The sequence below is a fragment of the Acanthisitta chloris genome, unplaced genomic scaffold (genome assembly GCF_000695815.1).
Source record: "Acanthisitta chloris isolate BGI_N310 unplaced genomic scaffold, ASM69581v1 scaffold10257, whole genome shotgun sequence".
NCBI lineage: Eukaryota > Metazoa > Chordata > Aves > Passeriformes > Acanthisittidae > Acanthisitta > Acanthisitta chloris.
Genome location: NW_008682105.1, coordinates 1 through 16,995, shown reverse-complemented (window position 1 = coordinate 16,995; position 16,995 = coordinate 1). Strand labels below are relative to the sequence as shown.

The 16,995-nt window shown below is 49.3% G+C and overlaps 1 protein-coding gene across 1 annotated transcript in view; it reads left to right on the top strand.

Moving 5' to 3' along the window:
* Positions 1-13,382, top strand: part of LOC103805711 (cystathionine beta-synthase-like) — a 19,532-nt gene extending 6,150 nt beyond the window's left edge. The window contains exons 4-15 of the mRNA XM_009078371.1: positions 344-423; positions 1,639-1,770; positions 2,646-2,715; positions 3,997-4,088; positions 5,441-5,566; positions 6,513-6,597; positions 8,214-8,319; positions 8,852-8,923; positions 10,100-10,234; positions 10,780-10,888; positions 11,186-11,270; positions 13,285-13,382. Coding sequence (XP_009076619.1) covers positions 344-423; positions 1,639-1,770; positions 2,646-2,715; positions 3,997-4,088; positions 5,441-5,566; positions 6,513-6,597; positions 8,214-8,319; positions 8,852-8,923; positions 10,100-10,234; positions 10,780-10,888; positions 11,186-11,270; positions 13,285-13,382 — 1,190 coding nt within the window. The remainder of the gene's footprint in view (positions 1-343; positions 424-1,638; positions 1,771-2,645; positions 2,716-3,996; positions 4,089-5,440; positions 5,567-6,512; positions 6,598-8,213; positions 8,320-8,851; positions 8,924-10,099; positions 10,235-10,779; positions 10,889-11,185; positions 11,271-13,284) is intronic.
* Positions 13,383-16,995: the final 3,613 nt, after the last annotated feature.

Here is a 16,995-nt window from a genome sequence, read left to right as displayed (position 1 = left end):
CTGAAGCAAAATCACTGTTCTCCTGTGCTTGAAAAAAAAACACAGAAAGGGGCCTGAGCCTTGGTGAGGGGAGAAAAGCACTGCCCAGTCTTGCCATTCACTCTGTGCCACATTAACGGACTCCTGTGAGCAAGAGGGACACTGCAGCTCGACTCTGTTAGTGCATCCTCCCACTCTCTGGTGTTCCCAAGAGGCTCAGGGAGGATTCCCTCACCTGTAGCTTGCTGGTGAATATCCCTGGGTTCCATTCACTGATGGAGAGAGGAACACAGGAAGCAATGCACGTCAGTCAGCCTTGCCAAATGCTTCTGTGAACTAACTCCCTTTTCTCTCCATCACCTAGGAATTGGGCTGGCACTGGTGGCTGCAGTGAAAGGTTACCGCTGCATCATTGTCTTGCCAGAGAAAATGAGCATGGAGAAGGTCAGAGCTCTGGATGGTATTACCCTGCAGCCAGGGAACATCTCCTTCCCTGTCCCTCTCTCTGTCTCTCTCTTTCTAGAGAGGGACTGTCCCATCCTTTAAAGGCTAACAAGCCTTGCACACATACACTGCCTCAGCTGTCATTCAGGAGGTTTCCTCTTGATGGAAAAAAGCATCCTGTGATGGCCTGGCTGACTATCTAGTGTCAGCCAGGGTGACATGCTAGCCAAACATGGTGCCTGACTGCAAAGAAATGGAGCAATATCTGCTGTCTGTGAGAGCAAGGACTGATTGGAGTGGAGGAGAGGCAGGTGTCAGGGCTTGCCTGCCAGTCCTGCTCACTTCCCCTCCGACATCTGACATGTCACTTGGTGTCCCTGTGTATCTGTGGTATTCCTTAACCTGGAGACAGTTGTGGTTGCCTGAACTGCTTTCTCAGGGTGGTGGAAGTCAAATCTCTTGCATGAGAGCTGGTGATCAGGTTAAACTGCTGTCCTGGAGATGTCAGAAATCTCTGCCTTGGTGAGATAAAAGTCTCACAAACTACTCAGCTGAACTCATGCCAGTGAAGCCAGACCTGGACCCTGACTTGGCTCAAAAATGAGCCCTTCTCCAAAACACCACCATCATTTCAACCTAAATCTCATTTAAGCTCAGTCTGGATCAGATGCCACCTCCAGCTACCATGGGCTTCATCTCCAGGTGCCCCAACACTTCCCCACCCCTCTCTTTTGACCTCCTTTCTCTCTGACAGCCACATCTCCCAGTGGAGAGACCTTATGGTTGACTTGTAGTTGATGTTGTGTGAGAGAAGGGACTTGGTGCAAAGACAACTTTTTGACCTCCCCTTTGCATGCCAGGACTCAGATCCCAACACACAGGAGACACTGTTCCCTACCCAGTTCCCTCTGCCCTTTTCCCCAGGCACCAAGTAGCAGCACAGTGTCACCTATCTCTGCCCTGTCCCCAGCCTGCCCTCCAAGTAGGACAGGGCATGAGGCCAGGCTTGAATCCATGTTCCAGCTTCAGGCAGGAGGTCCTGGGGTGCCAAAATCATGTCAGAGATAGTCTAGCCAGACACTATATCTCCAAAGGCTAAATGTCTCCTGCATGCAAAGCTCCTCTGGCATCTGGTGCTGCCATGAGCCTGCAGGTTTGGATTACCATCCCTACGTGGGATCAGTTGCATTACATCTACTGTTTTCCCCTCCAAAGGTCGATATTCTGAAGGCACTGGGTGTGGAAATTGTGAGGACCCCGTGCACCCGCTTTGATGCCCCAGAGTCTAACATCCGTGTCGCCTGGAAGCTGAAAAGTGAAATCCCAAACTCTCACATCCTGGACCAGGTAAATTCCATCCCTCCACTGACTCTCTTTCCAAACACAGCTTATAGGGTGTGCCTGTGTTTGGGGACTTTGTTCAAACTGGCACTGGAGGCAGATTTTGTCAGTGGTTTATGGCGTTGGAAACTTAATCTCCTCTGCAAAGCTCAGGGTGACAGAAACAAAATAAGGGACACTTCCAAACCTGTAATACTTCTGCCAAAGCCTGGATGTGGGTGAGGCTGGGTTTTCTTGCACAATTCAGAGACTCCTCAAATTGCTTCAGATTTAACTTTGACCTGAAAAACAAAATAAATCACTTTTTATGCCTGGCTAGCAGCCTCAAAAATAAACCTCATGCTGTAAAGGGCAAACCCCAGTGACTCACACCAGTGGTTCCTGCAGTGCTGGATCTTAAACAGGAGGGCACCTCTCCCTTTGGACTGACCCTGCTGCAGGAAGGCATGCCTGTAGTGAGTAGGGAGCCCCTGGAGCGCAGGAAAGTCAGGGAAGCTCCTTCATTTTAAGAAAAGGGAGTATCTGTGCACTCCATGTGGTAAATCCCCTATTACAGGCAGGAGAACTCTTCCAGCCCATGGTTCCCAGCCACCTAACCAACCCCACACCCCATGGGCACCAGGTGCCAGAGACTGAGTGCCATGGGCACATATAATCTTCCAGTGTGGAAAAATCCCAAGTATCCTCAAAAATCAGTCCCAGCGTGGAAGCCAGTAGGAATACCTGTCACCTGGTCTGGCCAGGTTGCAGTCCTCCCCTCGCCAGGGAGAGGATGGGGCAGCTGCATGCTTTGGGTATAGCTCGTCAGGAGCTATTGCTAGTTTGGTATTTGACCTATGCTTCACTTGGTAACTCCTGCTGTTCTCTGTTGAAATAAACAGTACCGAAATCCAAGCAACCCCCTGGCTCATTACGACACCACAGCTGAGGAGATCCTGGAGCAGTGTGAAGGTATCGTCTGTGCTGTTGTTTCTACATGCTGAGGGCTACAGACCTCTCTGAGAGGCTTCTTTTACGTCATTTATTGACCTGAATGTCTAGAAACAGCCCAAAGGGCCTCTGTAGGTGAAGGCAGTATTGTCTTAATAATACTGACACGTAGAGTGTAGCAACTTCTCCTAATCCGCTCCAGATACACCTCAGCCTGCAGGACTTCCCAGATATGTCCTCCCATTGCAAAATCCTGAGGGAGGAGACCAGAGGCTTAAGAAATTCAGGCCGTACCTAAAGGAGAAACAACATGTCGCTTGGTGGCCACAACACCTCTGTGACCTGCCAGCTGGCAACACAAGATGTCCCAAGAGGCTTTAGTGGGGAATATAAATCCATCAGGGCATGGCAGGCTGCACCTGATCCAGCACACTCATTTGCAAATCAAAATAGACTGAAACTTCACAAACTAATGACATTTGAAGTGACAAACTTCACAAACTAATGACATTTGAAGTCATTTATCCTCCCTGGGGGAGGATAAAGGACTATCCCAGTCCATGTCTGTGCAGTGAGAAGTGAAATTTATTGCCAGTTCTGGGAGCACTGCAAAACATAAACAGGACTCAAGGGTTTTAACTGGGGAACAGTTATCAAAACAGTAAAGCAGTTGGGTAGCAACAGGGACAAGAAAGTTCCAGCCTTCCCTCCACTACAGGGTTGGGGTTTGCTCCTGCTGGCTGCCAGCCATGGTTTATTGGTCCCCTTTTCCCAATGCAGTTGCAGCATCAGGCTCTGAAGGCCTGGCTGATTCTGCCCTTCCCAGTCTAAATCTGTGTAATTTCACCAGTGCCAGTGGGGCTACATCTGACCAAGACAGGTGCCAGGGCAGAGCTCAGCCATCTCTCCACTGTGGGTGCTAACACAGGCTGAAAAGTTGTGCCTCTTAGTGATATGTGCTATTAGTCATGTGTGTGCTTTGCTTCTGCATGATGGAATGGTTTGAAAGGGCTGGAAGTGCTGAGATATTCCCTGCCTCTTAAGTTAGATGCCAAAGAAATCATGGGGAGCTGGAGTGGGAGATCTGAAGGTCACCTTCATCCTCCTGCCCTGAGGCAGGATCAGCTGATTCAAGCTTCTCCACAAGATCAGGCTTTGGCCACGAGTATGGCTTCTGCCTGGGCTTTCCACACAGCCCAAAGGGACATGGGCTCTGCCTCTGTGCAGGACCCTGAATAAAGGGGAGACCATGCTGGAGGTCATGCTGAGTCCCTGCAAGCCCCTCTCTTCCCTGACCTGCAGGCAATGTCCACATGGTGGTGATTGGGTCTGGCACAGGAGGCACCATCACTGGTGTTGCCAGGAAGCTGAAGGAGAAGTGCCCAGAGTGCAAGGTAAGCCAGGAGGCACAGCTGCCTGCTGTGGCCTCCCTGGGTTTTCATGGAATCACAGAATGGTTTGGGTTGGAAGGCATCTAAGAGATCATCCAGTTTCAGTCCCTTGCCATGGACAGGGACACCTTCCACCAGACCAGGTTGCTCAGAGCCCCATCCAGCCTGGCCTGGAACACCTCCAGGGCTGGAGCAGCCACAGCTTCTCTGGGCAACCTGTGCCAGTGCCTCAGCACCTCACAGGGAAGGATTTCTTCCTAACAGCCAATCAAAATCTATCCTCCTTCATCTTAAAGCCATTCCCTATCACTGCATGCCTGTGCTTCTGATCAAGACTAACTCCATGGTTCCCCTGAGTGAGAAGTTGTTGTCTCCACCTATTTTCTGTTTCACAGCAGTCTTTGCTTTTGTAGAAGCAATTTAGTACTATGCTTAGGTCGACCTAGACCCATCTAATTGCCTTAGAGACCAAAGTTTCCATAGCCCCATTAAAACCCTGCTCTGCCTGGCACTCTGCCCATGCAGGATGCTGTCAGATGCCCACTGCAGGAGTGATGGCATTACTGCTCCTGATTAACCCAACTGCTGAAAGTTTCTTTTCTAGCAGCTCTGCATGGAGGCACAGACTGTGCAAGTGCTTCTCCTCTGCTGTTGCAGAACCCATCATGCTTTATGGTTGACATTAGTCATGATATTCATTCTGCAGAGCTCATGCTTCAAAGCAAACTGAAGGTTTGAGAACTGCTGCCTCTCCAATGTAGTCGGTATGTGAGTGATCACTGATCCACCAGAGAGGTGTGGCCCCAGCCACTGGAGGATCTGGCCATGAGATTACCTCCCTGACTGCTTGCAACTGTGTGTGGAGCAGTGTCACTATCCCTTCTTAAGCTGTGTGCTGAGGGAGGCAACCTCAGCCCAGACATAAAGCATCCAGGGAGGTGTCACTGTCAGCCAGCACAACTAGGTCCAGAAAGGATGGCTGTAGTCATGGGTTTCCACAGGTTTGAACTTGCTAGCTGGCTTTACCCTGCAGCAGATTAAGGAGTATTTGCACTATCCTAAAGGTTAAGCTTTGGAAGTGGTAGGCTCTGCCAGAGGGGTGATGGCAAACAGCTTGAGAGTGACAGCATATTCAGCCACCAGTCACTTCTGCAGTAGCTGAAGACTACCTTTTTTTTTGAAAGAGTACCCTTTTACCCTGCAATCTCTCCACACTGCCAGTGGATAGGAATATTGATGAATATCCTGGAAGGAAAACATTGCTGATAAAGTCATGGGTAATTTTTCCCTAGAGTGGTGTGTTTGCCTATTTCTGAGCTCCCTTTGTGGCTTAACAAAACTTCCTTCCCTCCAAGATCATTGGCGTAGATCCCGACGGCTCCATCGTCGCTCTGCCCAGTGAGATGAACAGGACAAACACCACAACCATCGAAGTGGAGGGCATTGGCCACGACTTTATCCCTACTGTCCTTGACAGAGCAGTAAGTAGCCATGTGATGAGAGGCCTCTGCCTCATCTTTAGCTTTGCATCCAGCCTACTCCCAAGTTCAGAGGTAGGCAGTTCTGGCACTCAGCTGTGGCCCAGTCCTGAGGCTCTTGCTCTTCCCAGTGCAGAACAAGATGTGGGGGGGATTAGGACTTCAGCACTAAAGCATCTCTCTAAGTCTGATTATAACTGACCCACAAGGAGAAGATAAACACAGGAGCAAAGGAGGCATATGCCACAGTATCAGCCTCCTCTGCTCAGCCTCCCCAGTGTTCAGAGCATGCCTCTTTCACTGTGACCACAGAACAGGTCCATGCTGAGGCTGCTCTTCATCATGCTACTGTTTCCTGAACCTTGCACCATGGATGGGCTGGAAGACAAGACTGAAGCCCTGTCAGATAGCAGATCATGAACCTCTTACCTCTTCTTTACAAGTTTCCTCTGAGTGTATCAGTTGCTACCAGGCACAGAGCTTTAATGCCATAATTCAAGCTGCCTGTGTTCCCCCGGCCTCAATCTAGAAAGGTCCTTCACAGGCTCAGACCCCACATTTCTGCTTTCAGGTGTGTGTAAATTACATCTCTGCTGTTGGCACATGGCTGTAGAGCTGTCACCTGTAACCACCCAGACCTCTTCTAGGTGGATCTGACTGATAGTGTAGCCTAGACTGGGAGATCATGCCACTCCCTCTTTTGCATCCTGACTCTGGATCTGTCAGACTTCCCTAGCTCTCCGAGGAAAAAGGCCAGAGTTGGTGTCTGCAAGCAAGAACAAACCCTCTGGACCATGGATGCCCTGACAAATGTGTTTGCTTTTCACAAGTGTGGAAGGAGGCTCAAAGCTGCCAGATTTTGTAGGCATCAAGACTGTGGTGTGCCTCAGGGGGTCAGAATAGCCTGAAATAACACCACCAAGACTCAACTCTCTTGCTTTCCTTTCAGGTGGTCGATAAGTGGTACAAAAGCAATGACAGAGACTCGTTCCTCATGTCTCGCAGGCTGATCAGAGAGGAGGGATTACTGTGCGGTAAGCACCAGTGACAGCAGTTCCTTCTTTTAACAAACTTTCTGAACCTCATCCTTTTGGGGACCAAAACCCTTCAGGGCAGGTGCTCTCTGCATTTTGTGCCTGCTGGGTTGGCAGGGCTGACTGGCTGAACCCTGAGGTGGTACATAGGTCGCTGTAGACCTCAGAGGTGTGGCCACAAGGCCACGGTCTCATCTGACTCATGGCCCACAATAATTATAGAAGCAATAACTCTCTTCTTACTGGAGGACTTTTGCAATGGAACTGGATCTTCAGGCCTAGCTCTGTGCAGTGTAGTGTTACACAGGCTGAAGAGAGGATTAATGGGACTTGGGGTAGGACAGGTGGGCTAAAACTGTCGCTCCCCTAACAGCTCTGCGAGGCTGTGCTCTGTGTCATTGCCACACTGGAGGTGCCAGGTTTGCACCATTAAAGTCTGAAAGAAAAGAAAGTGTGAGATGTTCTTACTGAGTATTTCTCCCCATGCCAACAAGCTGTAAGTGATCCCACTGGCTTTCCAAAATGAACAGGTGCCTTCAGACAAACCCTGCCTGTACCCTAAGAGCCTCTCCACAGCATCAGTGTGTTTCCAGCCTTCCCTGCCACTGAGCAGGTAGCTGTAGGTTTGCAGCCAGAACCAGACACTATGTAGGCTTGTAGTTACAGCTGATAAAAGCCCTGAGCACTCACATCCAGGGAGTTTTGAAAAAGATCAGGCCATGTGTAATGAAACACTTCGATGTTGATTTAACCTAGCAGGGACAGAGTCACTGTGTTTCAACAGAAACCACTTGCTGAACTCAACTATAATTTGTGAACAGCTTCATGTTCCCTGAACTGCGTTTTTCAGGGCCCTTTCCTCATTTGTTTGAAAAATGTGACCCAGTGATAATTAACCTGCTGTAAAATACGTGCTGCCTTGAACGCGGTGTGTAATTGGCACACAGATAGTGGAATGTGTTTGACTTCCAGTACTCAAACTACTGGTGGAAGAATTGCCTCTGTAAAGCAGGGACCTGCTTTCCCTCCGTGCAGCAAGCCACATGCATGCACACAGACACAGGGAGCGTTTGAGTCTTCCCATCACGTTGGCCTGGTATTCCAAGCATGAATGTAATGTTTATGGGTTTTTTCAGTCTGTAAAGACAATCTTTAATGCCAGGTATGTCAGCCAGAAGCTCTAGAACTGGCATCGTCTTCTCCTCACCCAAAGGAAGGGTGTGGTGTAGGCATCATGCTATGAATGCCACTCTATTGAACCTTTCAGCCCATAGTCTGCCTGCAGAGTCACCACAAGAAGTGGTTCATGAAATTCATAAGGTGATTTTTTTGCTGTCTCAAAAGTAAATTGCCAAGAGCCAAGAATTGTCTCTTGCCAATTGTCAAGAACACATCTCTTCAGTCTTCCTGACCCTAAAGCCTACAAGGATGTGGGGCTGATCATCCTCCCATCTTAGCATCTCAAGTTGCCCCGGTGTATAAAGTGCCATCTCTACTGCTGCTTTGCCTCGTGCCTTTGCACCATTAACCAGAGCAGCCTGTGGCCCACTCATGTCTGTGGCCCTACACTCTGAGCAGCCCTGGCGCTCATCTCTCTCTCCTTGGTACCCATCCAGGTGGTAGCTCAGGCAGTGCCATGTCTGCTGCTGTGCTAGCTGCCAAGGACTTGAAGGAAGGTCAGCGCTGTGTTGTCATCCTGCCTGACTCTGTTAGGAACTACATGTGAGTTTCTTGCTTCCTCCCTTGCTTTCCAGTGTCAGGGTGGGACTCCCATAGCCTTCTGCCTCATGGGGCCCTTCAGTGACCTGTGCTGAGCCCAGGTGCTGGGGGTGGCTGGACATCCACCCCAATAACTCTGATAGCATGGCACATGGTATGAGCTCAGAGCTGGGAGTCTCCCTCGGGCAGATCACAGGGGAAAACTAAATAAGCACCAGGGAGAAATAGCACCAGGGGCTGAGTGTTGGGACACTTGGGTTTTTATTTCCTCCTGTCACTGACTTACTGCACGGAGCAGGAGTCAGTCAAGCTACAGTTTTTGAACTTGCATGCCTAAAGTTAGGAAGGCAAATAGCTGGCATGCTTCTGGGAGTTACTGAGCACCCGCAGCTCCCGTTGACCTTAAAAGGGGCTAAGAGCAGCCAGCTGCAAAAATCATGGGAGCCCTGGGGGCACTGCTGTGGTCTAGGGCATGAAACAAAGCACGACTTCTTCTGGAAGGCTCACAGACTTGCTCTTTGTTGGTGATTTCTAGGTCCAAATTTGTGAATGATAAGTGGATGATAAAAAATGGGTTCCTAAATGACGTCCAGGAGCACAAGCCTTGGTAAGACAACTTCCGCTGGGATAAACTGTGCTCAGGGAATCAGCTCTCTGAGTCTGGAAATTATGATCTTCAAAGGGAAGTGTTATCTTTTAGTATTTAGAAGAAATGCAGTTAAGTCCAGATCCCTCTGGAGGGCTGCAATGTCAGGTCTGCTCTGTAGACATCCCAGTTCTCCAAGCAAAGTCTATAAAGGAGCCATTTCTGTCCCAAAGTTGCCAATCTGCTTCCATGTGGTAATCATTGCCCAGACCACCTAAACCCTGCCAAGCAGAATCACCAAGAATCACCACTCAAAACGTCTCTCTACTTCACAGCTGGTGCTCAAAGGAACATGAGGCCAGTGGGTAGATGGGTCCTTTTTGTAGCAAGCTCCCTTTCAAACAGCTCTGCAGGCCTTTTCAGGCAGAGGACAGTACATTTTTTCTTCCCAGAGCTGCTGGACAGAAAAGATGACCAACTCAACTGTCTCTTGCACACCATGCAGAAAGAGTCCCCTCAAGGCAGGAAGTCACAGACAAACTGCTGATGCCAGTTGATGTGTGGCTGGGCAAATGGATGTCACCTGCTCCTTTGGGTTGCTATAAACAATGGTTATTGCAAAATATTTCCTAAAACTTAATAAGTTTCTAAGGACTTTTGTGTCTGGTTAGAATTTCTTCTGGCCCTTCCAGCCTCTAGCATTGCCCTGCCTTTTCTGCAAGGACAAAGGGCTGAGTTGGTTTGGGAGATGCTCGTGGTGCCCCACAAACAAAGGTAGTTTGTCCCTCATAGGTCGTATGAGCATTTCTGCCAGGCACTCTCCTGCAGGAGCTGCAAATGCATGCATTTGGAGGACCAGGCATACAGATCAAAAGTAAAAGTGGTAGGTCACACATTTATAAGCTTGAAGCCCTCAGTAGCCTCCTTGGATTCAGGACAGCTCAGCACGTTGCCAGCTTCTAACCTCAGCCCTCCCTCTGGAGCTGTATGAACACTGGGCATAGGGAAAGCTTGGATTCAACAAGACCTGGACATGGTAGACTTGTAGCCTTACTGCTCTGGGGATAGGAGTGGCTTTGCAGGCAGGCAGAATGTCCCTTTGTGGTTGGTCTCCTCTCTGCTGGCCTTGCCTCCCTGCTCAAGGCCACAGCTGTGCAGCAGAGTAACAGCTTGGTGATGCCATTTGTCTTTCAACAGGTGGTGGAACATCAAGGTGCAGAAACTGAATCTCTCAGCCCCTCTCATTCTCCTCCCAGAAGTCAGCTGTCAAAAGGCAATTGAGATCCTCCAGGAGAAGGGATATGACCAAGCTCCTGTTGTTGCTGAGTCAGGGTAACTATTTTTACTCACTACAGAGACAGCCATTCACATAGGAAAATCAGTCATGATGAAGCTGAAAAGAAAGACTCATTTAATAATTCAGAGTCAGGGCTCTTGAGTTGGATTCTGTGATGCAAATTTTTAAAATATTATCTGCCTCAGCAGATGAAGATTCAGCAATAAAGCTCCTGTAAATGAGCCAGATAAAGCCAAATCCAGTGCCCACCAGACTCAGCAGAGGCTGGATCAGTGCACAGGCAAGGGAGGCTGGAGGAGAAGTGAAACCCACACAAACAAGCAACTGGAGAGCCCACAAGTTTTCCTCCTCCCAGCTGCTATGTCCTGGACTGCAACAGAAGACTTTAACTAGAGTGAAACCAAGAGCTTGGTGAGGACAAGGACCTTCTTGTCCTGCTCAGATGAGGAGCAATTTGCTGCCTCCCATTGATGGCAGCAGCAATTTGGTCCCTGACTTCAAGGAGAGCAGTTCAGTCCCTACATAAAGCATGTGCCTTACCTCAGGTCTGACCTTTTGGAAACCTCCTGTTCCCTTACAGGCTTATTCTGGGAATGGTGACACTCAGCAACACTCTCACCTCAGTGCTGGCTGGAAACGCAGAGTTCTCAGACCCTGTTACGAAGGTCATCTACGACCAGTTCTCAAAGGTACTTCTAAGGCTGTGGCTGGTGTCAACCTCTGTCCAGGGACAGGGAGAGAGGAAAAGGTGCTCTACCACCGCTCTGGGGGTGAGAGGAGCTGGGAGAAGATGTCAATGAAAAGACAGAGAGAAGAAAGAAAGAGATAGGTCTCCCCAGAGCAGTGCGGGTGGGTGAGGTACACCTGATCCTGGTGCAGCTCAGAGCTACCACTCACGGCTACAATCAGAGGCAGTAGACAGGCTGTGCAGCACTGTCCTTTCAGTGTGAAGTAAAACATTAAATGTCTCTTTTTGTCCTGTTTAGATTGGTCTGGAGGACAGCCTTGGGAAGCTTTCCTGCATCCTGGAGAATGACCATTTTGCTATCGTTGTACATGAGCAGATGCAGTGTAGGTATCTGCAGAATCACTCTGTGGGCTTTGCAAAATGTCTGAGTGAGGAAAGGGAATTTCTCAAGCTGAGGTCGGAAGGTATCAGTGCAGCTGCTCCAGCTGTTCAGTCCTTGAGCCCTTGCAGGAAGGATTTCTGCTCCATGGATCAGCAAAGTGTTAGAACTGCCAGTTATACACCCACGTCTTTTCTGGACCAGTGCCTTGCTGGTTGTGGGCAGCAGGGGGAAGTTAAGGATCTCTGTAGACTTCTGCATCCCAAAGGCAAGGCCAAAATGAGCATTTGGCCACATTAGGTAAAGTTTAGGTAGAATTCAGGCAAGGGAACAAACTGCACCATCTACATCCTACTGCTGGAAGACGTGCCCAGAGGCTGTGTGCCAGGCCTGGAGGTGCAGCCAAGAGATGTCCTTGTGCCTGTGTACCCCGAGGGGTCTGGGTAAATTGATATGCTAAAGGACCTTTCCATGCTGGGTGCTATCAGACAGCTATTCTGGAGGTACAGAATGAGTAGAGAAAGCTGAGAACAGATGGGTTGGACCATGAGCAAGCCCTGTGGCAGAGGCACTGATGTGTGCAGTCTCGGGCATCTCAGTATGAGCCTTACCTGGACCATGGTCGGGTGTAGGGATGCTCTTCCAATTTGGGAGCTCCATTAGACTGGTCCAATAAAGCAGGTTTGCTTTATTCTCAACCCACTGTCCATCCACCCATTCCTTGGTGTAGCAAACCACCTCAGTAGAGCCATGTGCAGCAGGACCACACTAGCAGGAGGGTTGCTGACAGACCAATGGCATCAAGGATCACACCTTGTTCCTCCTCTGACCCAAAAAGGTCTGGTGGCAGGTGCTGTTCTGCAAACCTGACCTAACACACCTTTCCAGTACAATTACACCACAAAACTTCTAGAAGCACAGATTTGGCCTTATCTCGAGGGAGTTGCTTTGTTGAGAAGAGTGAGCAACATGAAAAAGCAGCCAGAAGATCCATGTTTAGGTCTTGTAAATTAGAGCTGAAGGGTGTAATTATGCTGATTGGATGGGATTACACGTTGAGCACACAAAGCTCATGGTGAGCAGTGTGCAATACAGCACTGTACTGACTCCAGCAACTGCTGAATTCGAGGTCTCCAAGCCCCACCATGTCCAAACATCCCAACCCCTCTGCTTATATCTCCAGGACCTGCCTCCCCAAAGCCCCATCAGCTCTAAAGCTTGCAAGTCCAGCTATGTTCCCACAGCACATTGCAAACAAAATTCTGTCATTCAAAACCTCCTTCAATGCACAACTTCCATTCTCAGCTATGTTGTCATAAAATAACCAATATCTATTTTGCATCACACTTTGATATAAATTAAATGGAATCAGCAAATTAAATGGCACCCACAGAAAATTATCAGCCAGCTGTATGCAGTGCCTCTTGCCCTGATTTTCAAACAACACCTGCTTTCTTTTCCAGTGCTGCTGTTTTAATGCCATCACAGTTACCCTCTTATTTATGACTTTCTTCCCACACCTTTGGAGCATGCATTTTATCTGGACTCTGGTGGCTAGTTTCATTTTTATTTAAGAAAACATTTATCAGGCAGTTAAAGCAATTGTTGCAGTGGTGTTTTATTAATGGTGGTGTAGGAGGTTATGAGAACAGAGTAGGAGAGTGCCTCACTGCTGCCCTTAAAAAGTCTCATTAGTTTGGCCTGAAAAGTTTTGCGGTGATAGAAGCAGGACTGGAACAGAGGTTGGGTAAAAACAACAGGGAAATTAAGTTTCCTGCTCTGGGAAAGGGTGCATTGTTTGCAGCTAAAACCTTCGTGGTGCAATCCTAGTAACCTGAGTGGGGCTGCATCAGTCATTCCTGTGGAGGCAGAGCAGAGACAGATGCTGTCCCCGTTAAGGTTTCCTTTTAATAAATGAGCAGCAGCCTCTGCCCAGCCGGCAGAGGGTGGGGGTGAAGGGTGGGAAGGTTGTGTTCTTTTTTTCCCCCCTACTAAACTGTCATTTTCTGTGCTCACAGTCGATGGAAATGGCAGTTCCTTCATGAAGCAGATGGTGTTCGGTGTGGTCACGGCGATGGACCTCCTCACCTTTGTCAGCAGAAATGACAAGCAGTAACACAGCAGCTCAGCTGCTCCCACCTCCACTCCTCCAGCACGGCCAGCTGTGCCCCCTGAGCCCAAACCACCTGGCCAAGGGTGCCTTCTGGTCTAATCCAGACAATAGTTTCTCCAAGTGACTAGGTGAACATTATGATGTATCAATAATCCTGTGTGAGGGGACAGTGAACCCAACTCAAACACTCTCCCTGTGCAGTAACTGGAGAGAGGGTATGGCTCCATCCCTGTGCCCTGAATGTGCATCCTGAGAGCTTGTTATGGAGGGGTGGAGAGGAAGGTGAGACTGATCTTAGTTTTGCTGTCAGACTATTACATTTCAGGAACTGACAGTGAAGGTCAGAAGAGCTGTTTGCCACAGCTGCCAAAGACATAAAGGAAAGCAAATGTGAAAGAAGAGCTGTGGGACCAAACTGAAGTGCCACTGAAACCCAGCTTGGGGGAGTTGTTCTTGAAAGACCCAAAGAGCTTTGCAATCTTTCTATAAGTCTCAGGAGCTGCTCCAAGGTGGCAACAACCAATTTCAATTTTAGCTTGCTGCTAGTCCATACTCTCAATCTAGTCCAGTTTGTATGAGACTTAATTATTAAGTTATAGAATGCTGAATATTTATATTTAGGAAAACTGTCTCTGCTGTCTATTGTTTCCTGAGTGACACAAGGTATTATTAAATCTATGAGTTTTTGCTTGAACAATAACCATATTTGTCCAGAAAAATAAAACCTGATTAGCTCAACCTCATTGTATTGTATTTATTTTAGCAACTCCGTTACAAACTGGAGGTTATTAGTCCATGAAGATATTCCAAACTCATATGAATAAGTCTTTAAGTGGCCCATAACTCCATGATGCTCAGAACTGAGTCTGAATTTGGACCAGCCTGGGATATGCTAGACCTTTCCTGGTGCCCCTAACTGTAATATGTCCTTCTGTGCAATAGACCTGGCTGTGAGGAGCAGGCCATGCTAATGGGCTGTGCTCAGAAATTGTGTGTGTTCATGCAAAAGTTGTTCCCTTACCGTGAGTTTGAGCAGAAACAAATGCAACATCTGATGTGTTTGAACTGAATGTTTGCTTGCAGAGTAGGGTGCTGAGCATGTAGGCTGTGGGGCTGTGCACTCACCTGGGCATGCAAAAAGGGGCAGCTCTCAGAAAACAAGCAGGTGAAAGCCCAAGTGACAGGATAACAGCTGCCCTCCACCTGTGCTGCCTTACTAGAGCTTTTAAACCATTTTGCTTTCCCTCTGGCCACCATACCCTCGGCAGTCTGCCAACCACAGGGGGATGATGATGCTTCATAAACCCTGGTGGAGTCTGCACAGAGGAGTGTGGGGAAAGATGACAGACCTGCAGACATCTGGGAGACACTGGACTAATCTGCAGTCAGACTGAACCAACCCCACGAGCAAGATAAGCATCTTGCTGGCCCTGCCCAGCCACCTTGGAGGCTTCCCCGCCTCCCCCGTCCCCCCCACCAGCATTTCATACTGGAGACACTGCTGGCTGTGCATAAATAGAGCCTGGGTGGGCTGTAGGGTGAAGACTGGAGACATCTCTCAGCGTCCTGCACTGCATCCCAGCACCTGTCCCACTGCCTGGACACCCTGCAGGTAACCAGGGAACATGGGGACTTGGCACAGGGCAGGAGGGGAGTGCTTTGTCCAGCCCGATTCTCCAAAACTAAAGGGGAGGATGACAGTTTCACTAGGAAACAGCAGGAGGCTGTTTCCTCTGCTGAATGACAAACTCCATACTGTGGTTTTGCTGGAAATTGGCTGTTGAAGTTGCCCAAGTCCATTGCTGGGTGGGGTCAGAGCTATCTGTGGTGGATGGGAATGATGGGGTTGGGAAGAGGTTGGGAGTGCAAAACCTTTGACTGGAAGATGTTTGTTAGGGTGCCCTGCTCCAGCTGTGTGTGAAGCCCAGAAGAATGGGGTGGCTGGAGCTGGGGGAGCCAGGAGGGAGCTCTTGGCCTGGGGCAGCAGCTTTTCCATGGGGAGTGCGTCTGGGCTCTGTGCTGCTCCACACAGCCATCAGTCCCCTGGGATTGGTAAAATAATCACTGAATTAAAACGTGTGAATGAAAGGTGGGGACAAAACTAACTGGGAGCAAAGATAAAGAAGTAACTTAGACAAGCAAGAGGTTTTTTTTTAAAAAAAAACCAGAAAAGTTTTAAAGTCTTTCTTTTTTTTCAAAATGATGATGGAGTCTGTGCTTTCAAGTTCTCCTTTATAGTCATGCAATTTGGAAATAGTTTTGTTTAAGCAAATGATAAGAAGTAATTGCAAGTGGTTGCATGTCTGCAAGAGCAGGAAATTGGGGCTATCAAATGCACAGTACGAGGGTAATGATATAGTTGTAATCAAAGGTGGCATTGGGGCAGCTGGAGAAGAGACCCAACCTGGAAGGACCCAGTGCAGGAGGGAATCAGGTGTATTTGATACAGCAGGTTTAAGGTAACTGAGACAGGGAAGGGATCCAAAAGTGCACTTAAGGAAATGTTGGGTCTTGAAAACCTGTCAGTCCAGAAAAAAAATCCTCAGCCTTAACACAGAGAAGGGATTCAACATGAGCTGCCAGGCGCTGTGAATCCGAGGAGGAGGAGGGAGGAGGCACAGGGAGAGGATTTCATGCCAGTGAACAACTCTACACCTGAGAACAGGCTGGCTGAAAAACAGGAGGAGGCAAAGAGCACAGTACCACAGGAGTGCCCAACATTGGAAACATCCTCCTTAAGAAGGCAAGGCTTTTCCAGCTGAAACAAGGATGAGATGACTCCCTTGGCTTCCCGTGAGGGAGCGAGGTGGCTGGAAAAGGCAGGTGGAGAGTGGTGCAGCAGGAGGGGCTGGGAGCTGGCGCACACACACCTGGTCTGTGGAGCAGCCAGGTCCCAACTCAGTACTAGCTGCAACAATGAGCCACCAAAGCAGACACTGCTTCTTTGAGCCCTTAATGTGTCCATGCCCAAATGCCTCCCAGGAACAATTAATTAGTCACTGAAACGTAAATTATTAGCATCAATCTAGGGGTGAAACCAGTGCCATTTGCTAGCCAGGGCAACAGTGCCAAAGCTCAGTGTGTGCTGCAATGTGGACTTTGCTCACCCAGTGCCCAAGTTACAGCTGCCTGAACACCTGGGGGTGGAGAGCACTGTGGGCAAGCCAGGATGAGCTTCCAGGCTCAAGGCTTCATGTTTTAGAGCAAACCCTCCTGTCAGCCAGCTGGATGACCAAAATAATGTCCATGGGCATGTCAGGGAGAGGTGGCTGCATCCCCCTTGCTTTAAACCATGGAGGGGTTGGCCCAGATTTTGGGGGTCCAGTGTGCCCATGCCCAGCATGACACCTGCTCCTATCTCCCCTTTCTCCCCCCAGAAACATGAGTCTCAGCAGTGTCCTTCTCCTGTCGCTCACCTGCCTCCTGCTCTGCGGTGTGGCCGCGAAACCCACGTGTGACCCCAGCACCTGCACCCCATGCCCTGAGAGGGACCTGGAGGGGACAATCACCAGCCCTGCCGGGGGCTGCTGCCCCCCCTGCCCCCCACCCTGTGCCTGCCCACCCTACCTGGAGAACGACTGTGAGATGCAAGGCTTCGCCAGCGGCCACGTCCCCG